The sequence below is a fragment of the Geospiza fortis genome, unplaced genomic scaffold (genome assembly GCF_000277835.1).
Source record: "Geospiza fortis unplaced genomic scaffold, GeoFor_1.0 scaffold70, whole genome shotgun sequence".
NCBI lineage: Eukaryota > Metazoa > Chordata > Aves > Passeriformes > Thraupidae > Geospiza > Geospiza fortis.
Window position 1 is genome coordinate 942,109 of NW_005054317.1, and position 12,735 is coordinate 954,843.

Sequence of the window (12,735 nt, forward strand, 5' to 3'; positions counted from 1 at the left end):
GCCGAGCGCGGCTCTTTTTGGGCTTCTCTTCCGGCCGCGAGTTATCCTCCTCCTCATGCCGGCCCCGCCGTGCGGATCCTCCGGGGAGGGAACGCGGAGCCGTTTCCCCTTCACGCGCCGGCCCCTCAGAGAGCTCGTTCTTCCCTCCCCGCTCTCAGGCTGAGGGTGACTGCGCTCCCCCCTGCTTGTGCAAGGACGTGCCTGTCTTTTTATTCTCAAGAAGATCACAGAAGATCCCCACTTGGAAGGGGCCCACCATCCAGTCCAGGTCCTGATCCTGCACACACGCACCCCAACAATCCCCGCTGTGCATCCCTAGAGCACTGTCCAAATGGCTCCTGGAGCTCTGGCAGCCTTGGGGCCAGGACTATTCCCTGAGGAGCCTGGGCAGTGCCCAGCACCCTCTGCGGGGGACGAATCTCTTCTTAATATCCAACCCAAACCTTCCGACAGCTTCAGGCCATTCCCTCGAGTCCTGTCACTGGTCACAGGAGTGAAGACAGAGATCGGTACCTGTCCCCTCCACTTCCCCTTGTGAGGATGCTGGTGAAGATCCCAGTGAGGTCTCTCTCCCCTCAGACTCCTCCAGGTGACTCTCGTCCTGCCTCTCCCAGCCTGGCACACATGCCCTGTGCTCCTGGGAGGATCCCCTCGCCCATCCTGTGCCAGCTCTTGGCTCTGAGGAGAGGATGTGAAGCCCTGGCAGAGCTGTCACTCCTTCCTGGCCAAGCTCCCGAGGTGAGGCAAGGAGCAGACAAGAGGTTCTAGCCCAGGCCCCTCCACTAACTGGGCAATAGTTTAGTTCACCTTTTCCTGTTCACCTTTTTCACAAGTTCAAATCACCTTTTCCTTCCATTCTCAAAGCTGAAACGTTTAAATGTAATCCTAGGACACAAAAAGCTTGTAGGTAGTTTCATCATCAGTTTGTTGTGTGATCTCAGGCAAAGGGGTGAGGCAATCACACCTGAGCTTCTTCATTAATGAAACATAAATTATAATTACTCCTTGTAAGGTATTTGACACACCTTGTAATAAAAATGTACACAGAGAGGATGATTTCATTTTGTGTCAGTTCCCAGCCTGCTTGTATTCACTGAGACCCAACAATAATCACCTTGTCGGGGAAGATGTGGTCGTTTAAACATCTAAGTAAAGAACAATGAGAAACTGTTTAACAATCCAGGGTTTTTTTTCTTCCACTAAACTTACACAAACCTCATTAAGATTTATGTTTCAGATTTAAAAACGTACTTTTTGAGAGTTATAGGCTGTTCAACCTCTGGACATGGATCAATAATTAAAATTATTTGTGGTGTAAGACCAGCAGCTATTTCTGCTCTCAGTAATGAAGCTTAGATTAGGTATCTAGAGAGCCCTGACCCAACTTGACTTAAAGCAGTTTCCCTTCACTGAAGTGTGACAGCAATTTGTAAGGTATTTCCACCCAGTTTGAACCAAAATTGATTGTTGTGCTTTGAAACAATCTGTAGCAATTCAATGCAGCATTCAAGCAAGGGAGATGCAGCAGAATCCAGTGAGAACAATAAGAAAATGACAACCATCTTATATTTCAAGGCCCACTTAGGTCTTCAGAAAAAATTATACATCGATACACATCAAAGAATTTTTAAAAGGAGCATATAAATTGTTTGGTTTCTTTAAATTTATAGCTGCAGAACCTGAGTATGGTACAATAACTTGACACTAAAAATCATGGATCTCTGGGAGGAAAGTTGTTTGTTTTTTTCCTTTGAAGTATATCACAGCCACCTTGAGACAAATTATAATTCTCCTCTGAGAAAACGACTAAAAATCTTTATTGTGCTTTTAAAAAATCTGGAAGACTTGGGAGTATCAAAAGATGACAACAGCTCACACACAGTGCCTATAAAAAAGAGGCTGAAAAGAGAAAAATTGTATTTGTGGGAGCTGCTTCTTTTGAAAGATTATCCACAGGAGATACAAAAAAACCAAGGAATGTGACAAACATTCCAGGCTTTACCTGGCTCAGCCACTGGCCCCAGCAAGTCCCCAGGGATTGTCTCCTATTAATCCAAGAGCTCCTGGCAAACTGGCCAGCAGTTTTCTTTCCAAGCTGTATTTCAGACCTTCCTCCCAGTGCATCCCTGGGACAGGAGCTTCCTGACATCACAAACTCTGGGACCAGCCAGACTAAAACCAGCCCTGTTTTCTCACCTGGAGCCTCAGGTGTGAGAACCACGGTGCTCTTTGGAAGCGCTGGGCACAATGGGAAGGAGATCTTTCCCTGAAGGTGTGGACCCTGAGAGGGCACCTGCTGTGCACAGTTCTAACCCTCACAGGAGGGAATTAACATTTTCAGTAGGATTCAGGAGAAGACGCTTCTACAAGAACAGGTCTTTAAAATAAAGAGCCATGTCATTCCTGTGTCATTATTTCAGCATTAATTACCAAAACTATATTTTTGGGCTATAGTGGAGTAACAGCAGCAATTAAGGCACGTTTACAGAAATGTGAAAGTCAAACCAAAATATTTTACCTCAAAAAAAAACCATTAACAAAGTGCTTTGTTCATCTTCCATGCTGATTCTCAATTTGGTGTTTTGTCTCCATTTTCATTTCAAAGGAAGTGTTGACAGTTTGGTTTTTATTCTGATCAAGAATGAAAGCAAAATTTCCAAACATCACTCTTTCTTTTGAAGCAGAGATAACGATTCCTTATCTCGTGCCAGCAGGAGGTGCAGGCTGATCCCAGCACACACGAGCACTTGCCCCAAGAGCAGTGGGAAATGTGATCCTGGTGACTGCCCCATCCCATCTCACCTCTGGAAGGGTGCTCACTCTCTATTTACTACCATCACATTTTATTGTACCTGATGGAGAGGAGAAAATGATTCTCTGACAGTTGATAAAGTGTCAAGATTTATTTCTTTCTTTAGTTGTACTTTATTCCCAGCTTGGGAAATCTCTCTTCTCCCCACAGCAACACTGGCTGGAGCCAGGTTTGCAAGTGAAAAACCCGGGCTCACCGAGCAGTGTGACCGTGTGTGTGTAACACACCCCACACACCCAGAGCCTTCCCAGAACCCACACAGAGCTGGGGTTTTACAGCTGGCCCACCCCTGCCCATCCATGTCAATGACAGTTTTATTCTTGATTTCAGAGAGCTGAGGCTGAGCCCAACACATCACCCAGCTGGGAAGTGTCAGCACCAGGATCTGGCTGAACAGACAGCCCAGCAGCTTCTGTCACACAGAGATGGCACAAGCAAGGACAGCACAGCAGTGACCCTACAAAAATGCATACAAGAAGCAGGGAGAGGAAATGCTGCTAAATGATCTCCAGAGAGTGAAACATTATGGACAAACAGTAAAGAGCAGAAGATAAAACTCCAGCTTCCTTTGAGACAAGGTTCTGATCTATGCTCACCGTAACACAGCTGGAGCTGCAGCATGACACACGAGCACTTTGGGGGAAGTTAAATGTATTTGTCTCTTTATATCCAATATCAGACTCTTTCACTACAGTAAAACTGTAAAAGAGGAACATTTATTTGTGTTCCCTGCTGTCAAAGCCAGTATACACACACTAAAACATCACACCTACAAAACTCTATCCCAACCAGACCAGCACAAAATCTTGTATTTAAAAGAAAACTAGCAAATTACAGAGCTTGCTTAAAATTCCATTTACTTGTATTGTAAGCCAAGGGATCATCCTCAACTCAGAAATGCACTGCTCAGCCTCCTTGGGAGCTGTAACAATCAGTGCACTTGTCAAAGAAAAATCCACAAGCAATTCAGGGACAGAGAAAAGGGACATTTTTTACACACGTGCTCGTGCTGTGCACACACACACACACTGAGCAGTTTCCAGTTTCCCCTGTAAGCAAAATGCTGGTGAGCTCTATCCATTATACCACTGAAATAACCAAAACACAGGAGAGGAAGGGGAAATGAGGACATAAAGTCTTTGTAAGTATTTACACATCCCATTATTAAGATAAATGAAGGCTAATTAACATGGAATTAGCCACAAGTATGAAATACAAAATTAATTAAAACTGGTTTCTAAGTAAGATGAATATTACAATCAACTACTGTTAAAAATAAAATATAACATGGGTTTGGAAGCTGTAGTGAAATATAAATTAATAATTCTAACAACAACAAAAAACAAAGTTATGTAATTGTTTTAAAACACTTTGGAGAGCTCCAATTATTGCTTTTTTCCTCAGAAAAAGCCCAGCAGGGGGGAACCTCCCCCATTCTTCCCGCCAGCTGATATTACATTAACAAGAGTCTTCATGTTAAAGCAAGTACTTCATATATTTAATAGCTGTTGAGAACACAACTCAGTTCTTCCTAAACAAAATGTAGCACCTCCTGCGAACATAAAAAGCACTGCTTTAATCTCTTATCAGTTCATATGCAATAATGCCTTTGTTTTGTAATGAATTCCACTCCTTCATTTGAATGTGCCTGTGGTTGCAGGGTTCTCTGTGCTGAACCACAGCTTACACAACCTCAACCTCCCAAACTCCAGAGCCTCAGCACTGGGGCTGCAACTGTCTGGGCAGCACGACTGTGCTGTGCAGCTCTCTGTGCCTTGGAGACACCATGGAAATCAGGAATTCAGCCTGCCCAGCATGCAGCTCCACCAGCCTCCTTAGACCTGTGTCAGCTTTACCCTGACGCTTGAAAATAAAGACCAAAAGCAAGCTAATACTTTACACAAGCTCTCAGAATTGCTGGCCTAAAGGTTTACCTGCCATACATTATTTTAGACTTTTTCAATCAGCAGCTTTACCTTCTTTTCTCTGCCTTTTGGTTCTGAAATCTTCAATGACCATTTGGGTTACATTTCAAACTTCTCTCAGTAGGTAGAAGTGTACTCTTGCTTAAAAATTGGCAACTGAAATAGAAAATCCTAAGGCAAGTTGGAAAGGCATCTCTGCTCAAGTTTAAATGACTTTCTGGCTCCCAGGCTTTCAATCACAACAGTCGAGTTAGCTGCCTCTGTCCTTCACAAGTCAATTTACACTCCGGTGGCAAACACTGTGAGATAAGGGCTGGAGTCAGAGCACATTGTTTAACCAAACTGTGATTACGACTTGCAGCAGAGGTGCAAACAAGGTTTCTGTTCCTGTCACTCCTGCGAGGTCCTGCAGTTCTGCTGTCCCTTACTCCAAGGCCCTGTCCCACTGCTGCCCTGCCCAGCTGCCTGCAGCCCTGCTCTCTGCCAGGCTGTGTCACACACACTCTCACACTCCAGGGCTTGGGAAAACCTTCTTGGGACTCCATCCCGTGCACAGGCTCTTATCTGACAGCCTGGGATAGCACCAAGGTCATGTTTTCCCTCCTTTCAGGAACTACCACACGAGGAGAGAGAAATGGGTGAGACAAAAGGGAGACTCCTGCTGTTTTCATATGAAATCCTGACTGGATAGGGGAGAATGCCCAAAACTGCAATTCCTCAGAATTCTCCAGAAACTTCGGGAATATATCCTTTCCCTCATCCAGAGTTCTCTATAACAATGTATGGTACATGAACAGGATATCCCATCTGTGCCAGTTTTCTTTTCATTAGGGGAAGGCTCTATTATCTCACCCAGCTCCTAGTTTGCCTGTTAGATACAAAAATGAGCAGTTCCAAGTAATGGCTGATGTTTTCTGCTCAACAGACTTGAAAAGTAACATCATTTTCTCTGCTGCTTCCTTGAAGCACTCCTACACACACCCATGGGGCTTACACCTAGAAAATGCCCTCTGGGAGTCTGCTCTTGGATCACTGCTCTTTGGGAGTGAGTCTGCTCTTGGATAGCTGCTCTGCAGGAGTATCCTCACTTCCAGTTCCCCAGGGAATGGTCCCAAGCATCTTTCAGCTGCTGCAGTTTAAATAAGCTCTTTGTGCTTATCACAAGATGATGATCATACCTTGGAAATTTAAGCTAAATGAAGTATTTTAAATAAACATCAAAGCCATTTTGTATCCTCTTCCACTTTGAGGCTATTCATTTTGATTCCAGCATAAAGCTCTCAACCTCCCCATCCCTGGAAGTGTCCAAGGCCAGGTTGGACAGGGCTGGAGTAACCTGATCTAGTGGAAGGTGTCCCTGCCCATGGCAGGGTGTGGAACAAGATATCCCTGATGGTCCCTTGCAACCCAAACCATTCTAGAATTCTGTGGTCCCAGAAATGGAAGTGCCAGGCAGAAATACATTTCCATGCAGGAGATGGGAGTCAGGGGCAGCACTGGCCATCTCCCAAGGCAGGGATGGAAAACTGTCTGGCAGTGAAAACTGCCTTTACTGTGCAGAGAATAGCACTTAAAGAAGATGGATCAACAGTACCTGGGTTTGCACTCTTCACTGACAATAGTCTTGGACTGTGCCTCTTGCAATTCACATTACCAAGCCAGAGAATACATTCTTAAACTGTAAGGGACTGGGGAGGCAGGCCACAACTGTACTCCACAAAGAAAGGATTCTCCTGCTGTTCTCAGCAACAATCTCAGTAGGCTTCTAGGATTTCCTGCTTTTTGTAATTTCAAGGGTTATTAGAAAATTGGAAAAAGAAATATTTTAATTCTGAGTTTCAGTAAAAGAGTTCATATTCTTCATTTATATCCTTCTGAGTACATGACTTAAAACTTCTGTGTAAGAGAGCTACAGTTAGTATTTGTGGTTGGCCCCCAAGTACACAATGACACGATTTTCATACACCTTCTTCATTGTTTTCTCTATTTGCTTCAAAAATACTTGTGGAATTCTCCCACATAAAGTGTGCACTGTATCCAGAAACCTCGACTGCAGAGGGTAGTACAAGGACTGGAAGAGATTGTCTTCAAATGGAAACTAAGGAAAAGAAACAAGAAAGAATTTTTAGTTTTCACCTGCTGAGTGTCACCAACCCCATCACCTCACATCCTGCCTGCCTGAGAGTTGCATTGACAGGAATTTTATTCATGTAAGGATACTGTAAGGAAACAGGAGTTTTGGCAAGCAGAGCTGTACACACACAACATCCCAGCCTGTTCCTACAGACAAGCTTCTGCCCTCTATGTGCCTGGAGGCCTGAGGTGCTCAGGGAGGACAAGCTTTCCTGGGAATTTTTTTATGGACCAGAGCTGCAGCCCCAGCATGAGAAACTCCGCTCCAGCTTTTTCTACCTTCAGTACTACAGAAAAGCAACTGATCAGCCTTTCTGATTACTAAAATACAACAGAAAAAGGTTTAAACCACCTCAAATGCATGAGAAGCCGAAACAACCATGCTCATTTGTGTCTGGTGGGTTGTACCCAAACACAACCACCCACCCTGATGGCTGGCAGAGCAACGTGAGTGAACCCACCCTGGGGCACAGGGAGTGGCTCTGGGGAGGCAGCACTTACATCCCGGATCACCTCGTAGAGGGCCTTGAAGGTGGGCTGCTTGTCGTCGTGGTAGACACCTCTGTTGCCGTGCAGGATGGAGACGCCCTCCTCCTCCGCCCCCCTGCAGTTGCTGCCGTACATGCAGTGGTCAGGCCGGTAGTTCCACTGGCAGGGGAACACGTACAGACACTCTGCCCATGCCAGCAGGGCACAGGGAAGGAGAGGAGACACGTCAGACAAGAGTTACAGCAAATTAAACCAGCCTGGCACCGATGATCGGGGAATGCTCAGTGACATCTTTTGCGAGTATCCCCAACAGAGACACCTCCTTCCCTCATGGGTGACTGCACTCCCCAGCTGCTGGTCCTGAACTGTGCTATTTGCTGGGTCCCCAGGACGAAGGAGGAATTGAGAATCTGACTCCATGTTCTTAGAAAGCTAATTTACTATTATATTATATTAATGTTATATTAAATTTATATGATATTATACTATATTAATATTATATTTCTATTTAATTACATTATATCATACTATATAATATTATACTATACCATATTATATTATATAATATAATATCATATTATATCATATCATATTATACCATATTATATCATATCATATCATACCTATACTAAAGAATAGAGAAAGGATACAAACAGAAGGTTACAAAGAATGATAATGAAAACTCGCGACTGCTTCCAGAGTCCTGACACAGCTGGACTGTGATTGGTCATTAAGTCAAAACAATTCCCATGAAACCAATGAAACAACCACCTGTTGGATAAACAATCTCCAGACCAAAGCAGCAAAACAGGAGAGAAGAACGAGATAATATTGTTTTCGTTCTTCTCTGAGGCTTCTCAGCTTCCCAGGAGAAAAATCCTGGGCAAAGAGGATTTTTCAGAAAATCTGACAGTGACGCTGAACAGACAGGACAACACAAAATCTGGGACTGAACACAAACCAAGGGAGCCCTTCAGAAAGCTGAAGTGGAAGAACCAAACCAGAGAGCACACAGCAGGTGGCACTGTCCAGCACCCTGTGCCGTAGGAAGGAGTCTCTGGAGTGACAGGCACGACTGGGGAAGCACACATGGCAGTGGGGTCATGAAAAATCCAGACTCCTCCTGAAGCCAGCAAGGGAAAACTTGCAAAGTATATCCAGTGATTGCTGCTGAAGCTGTCACAGAGGCCATGACAATTTGTTACACAGCAGAGCATAAGGGGTGGTGTATTTTATCCACAGCCCTTCAAAGAGTCATCATCCATTAATTTCACAGGTCTAGGTTATTTAGAGATGAGCCTAATTTCTCAAAAGGGCTCATAACTCCCTTTCTCCTGGTGATTTTTTTTAAACTCCATGCACACCGTGCTTGCAATCTGCTTGTCATAAATCACTCCAGTCCCTGCAACCTTTCTGCCTTGGCCCTGGGGAACAATGAATGATGGCTGGTGCCAGCAGGGCATTGGCAGAAGCACTGAAGATTGAATTCTTCCCTTGGCCTTTCCCAGCTTCCCTGGAAGCCTGCAGCTGGTCTTGTGTGGTTCTTGAAAAGCAGAAGAAAAACTTTCTGACCTTTTCTTCCCTTAAGGCCTCTCCAGCAGAGTTCTCCAGAAAGGGAGAGCAGTCTTTGGAGATGGGCAAAGGAAGCAGCTCCTCAGGCCCAGGGAACGGAGCTCTCTGTGGTTTTAACTCACATCCATAAAAGGCACCTGCAGCAGTCTTGGCCAATTCCCCTCCCAGCCAGTCTCAATAACCCAGAGCTGAAGACTTCAGAAAATCCAGTTTTCTGTGCTAATGGTACATAGTTCTTTCATTTTCTTTTCTTGAGCAGTCTGATATTACACAATTAATAAAAAATTCTTTACTAGTTCTGAGGAAAGGACAGACTGTGGTGCAGAGGAGTCTCCACATATAGCTTTGATAGAGAACACTCATCACAATATTGAAGTTTTTTTGCAGTCTTTGTGTTTTTTCCTGCACACTACAGTGAACAGCTTGTGTCTGACTTCACAACTAATCTGGCTCCATATTTTTCCTTCTCCAGGAGACCATGCTCCCATAACATTTGTTTCTTTTTAGAAATTAATTCCCATTCTATTTTTCTCTAGGACTGGGAGTAATCTATGGGACACTGATGTTTGACATCTGTCTGCAGTAAACAGATGTTTGCCTTTTGCTTTGCTTCTCCTCACTTCAGCAGTTTGCCTGGATTTGGGTATATCCAATTACCTACCCTGTGACTCCTCAGAGAAAAAGAAAGGGGAGCAGAATAAATAAAGATAATTCCAAACTTGGTTTATTCTTATAATAAGTTAAGGTGACAAGGTCACATAGGAAACCAGAAGCAGTAGGGATGGATACTCAGCATCCATTTAGAAGCATGAAATGAAGTTCTCAGCCTCTCTGGGAAGTGTGTGCTATGCTCCAGTGTTTAAATCCCTGCATTTCTCACCAGCAGGACATCCATGACATCATCTGGTGCCTGCTGAGGCCAGGTCACTCAGCTCAGAGGCTGGAAGCTGCTTTAGGTGAGATATTCCAGTGGCTGTGTCCACCTTCTGTCTATATTAGCTTTGTTACTGATTTGCATAATTATCACAAGCCAGCTGAATTTCAGAGAAGTGGGGCTTAGCTTTGCAGAAAGTTTGGCACTTTAACATCCAGATAAATATCTGAAACAAAAACATTTTTGCAGCTACACCCTGGTCCAGTGACACCCTGAAGCACACACATGACATGAACTTCACCCCTTCACTTCATCATTACTTTTACACCTCATTATTTTTCCAAACCTCCAGAAAACAGATTTATATATTCAATGGAACCAAGTCCAAGCCCCATTACCTGCAGCAATGTCAGAAATGTTTTCATAAGTTATAAATCCTTTGAGGATGCAGTTACACAATAACTCCATACCAGAGTATTTATGCATATTATAAATAACAAAGAGCAGTTAAAAAAATCAAGCTCAAGATATTTCCCCAACACAGATAATGAAGACTCCAAGAATCATTCCTTACCTGGGTTAAAGTAAAAAATGATATTTAGCAGATCCTGGTCTCCCCATGTGATGTAATTTTTGTACTTTTGGTACAATGGATATAACATTTCCTCCCAAGTCAAGCCACCTGGTATCAAGCTGTTCTGCAGGGCAGGAAAACAGAAGCAAGGGGTTAAAATCATGATCAGTGCTGTGGTATCTGACCCAGAGTGGGCACACACAAATCTCTAAGCTCGGCTAAGCCATGTTGGACATCCAGGTGAAAACTGAAAAACTGCCAGGAAATGTTGGACCTGGACAGGGCTGTAACAGCAGAACTCACTGCGTTTATCTGAAGAGGAAAACAAAGTCTCCTGGGCCCAGCTCTGATGTCAGCTCCTGCTATTCACAATCTTCCTATTCCAAGTAACAGGAGGGGAAAAAAGTGAAAAAGTGGAAAATGCGGGGACAAGGTGAAAACCAATGTATAAAAGCAAGGAAAATTACAGACTAAAGATCATCCTCCCTGGGAATTATGGTATGAAGAGCAATATTTGGGGTTTTTTTTTCCTCCAGCTGTTCCAGTAACAATGTGGGAAACCCCTGGCATTGTCTGAGGAACCCCTTGGGGTGAGCAAAGTTTTAGTGATTACAGAATACGTGCTCAACAACACAGATTTGTCATGAAAATGTTCCCTTCTCACTTACACCAGTTCACAGAGTCACTTATCTGCAGCAGGATGCAAATTCTATTCAACAGATGCAGAAATCACCAATTTCTCTGGATATTCACATCAAGCTTTCCAATTTTAAAAACAATACAGCTACTGCACTGAAGATCTATTTTATTCTTTCATGTATCTTTTCAGGGAAATGTAAGAAGTTGGGGAAGCCATTTTTAACACTGCTACCAGACTGCTTCAGCTGCAAGTTCTCACTGCTCCAGCCTTGAGGAAGTTTCATTTATTTTAATAATCACGTTCACAACAGCTTTTAGTGTCCAATTATACATATTCCATATTTCTCTGATTCTTTGTATTACGAACATCATGCAGTTTTACACTGAGCTTTCCAAGATGTGAAAACACACAGTATTTGCAGGGAATGCCCCGACCAAGGAGAGGAATGATGAGGAGGACTCCATTGATATCAGAAGGCTAATTAATTACTTTATTATAGTATATTATTACATTACATCTAAACTGAATCTGCCAAGAACTCAACTCTGCACACCAACAGTCCCAACACACACACGCTTGGCCCTGACAGGCCAAGGAAACAAAACACCATCACTGTGGGCAAACAATCTCCACACTGCATTCTACCTTGGCACAAACACAGGCACAGCAAATGAGATAAAAATTGCTTCACTCGTTCTCTGAGGTTCAGAGAACATGAATCCCAGAAGTACTCTTGGGAAGACCGCCTTGCTTTTCTCTGTGAGGAGAAATGTGGTTACTAAAGCACACCGACCCTGAGTTTGTGCAAGAGCTGCATCTCTCTCACCTTGAAGTGCGTGCTGCGGATGCGCGTCAGGTTCATCAGCATCACGCCGGAGTTGAGGCCGGTGCTGCCGTAGTAGGGGTGCCGGGCGAAGCGGCTGTACCAGCCAATCTTGGGCATCTCGTGCTCGGGGGCCATGGCAGCCAGCTGGGTGGAGTTGAACTGCCTCAGGAGCTGCCAGATGTCATCGATGGGCCTCAGGAACAGCACGTCAGTGTCCACGTAAAGCAGCGAATCCACATCCTTCAAAATCACCTTTGGGGTTTGCGCACAGCATGAGAAACAAACCAGAGAGGCGACGAACACAAAGGTTATTGGCAAAAGGCACTTTTACTTTAAACTGATCATTTGGAAGAGGTTATTGATTTATCAGCTAAATGTAACTACACAGAGGAACAACAGTTATCAGATTATTGGCTTGCTGTTTGCTGAGGGTATTTTTTGAACCGCACAATAAAGCAGCTACCAGAGCACTGAGGCTGGATTAACTTTCTTCTGAAGCAGCAATTCACTGAGCTCCCAAAAATACCTGCAAGGACTACTTAGTACCTGTTCAGAAATAAAATGTACTTACAGAGCTATTTTCAAGATCTCCAGTGGCAGAAAGGGTAACCCAGGTAACCCAGGAGACCAGAATATTTAGATTTACCTTCATATATAATTAAAATATACAACTGTTTCACATTAATCAAGACAACCCCATTGATCACCAACATATGTGCATCTCCCTGAAGAACAAAATTTGATTGTTAAACAGAAATGTCACATTAAAATACACCAGGTCGTATTCTGAGCTCTGCTACCAGATTCTGTATGAGGAATAACCACAGTAAAGTTGGTCAGGTCAGAAGGGTGTAACTGCAGATGAGAGCCAGGATATTTCAGCAGTTCCT

The 12,735-nt window shown here is 43.9% G+C and overlaps 1 protein-coding gene across 1 annotated transcript in view; it reads right to left on the reverse strand.

The window, feature by feature from the left end:
* Positions 1-2,888: 2,888 nt before the first annotated feature.
* The window catches only part of GXYLT2 (glucoside xylosyltransferase 2), a 15,397-nt gene continuing 5,550 nt past the window's right edge, over positions 2,889-12,735 (reverse strand). Inside the window, exons 3-6 of the mRNA XM_014306728.2 lie at positions 11,846-12,097; positions 10,380-10,503; positions 7,372-7,544; positions 2,889-6,835 (exon numbers count right to left, since the gene is read on the reverse strand). Coding sequence (XP_014162203.1) covers positions 6,653-6,835; positions 7,372-7,544; positions 10,380-10,503; positions 11,846-12,097 — 732 coding nt within the window. The 3' untranslated portion in view covers positions 2,889-6,652. The remainder of the gene's footprint in view (positions 6,836-7,371; positions 7,545-10,379; positions 10,504-11,845; positions 12,098-12,735) is intronic.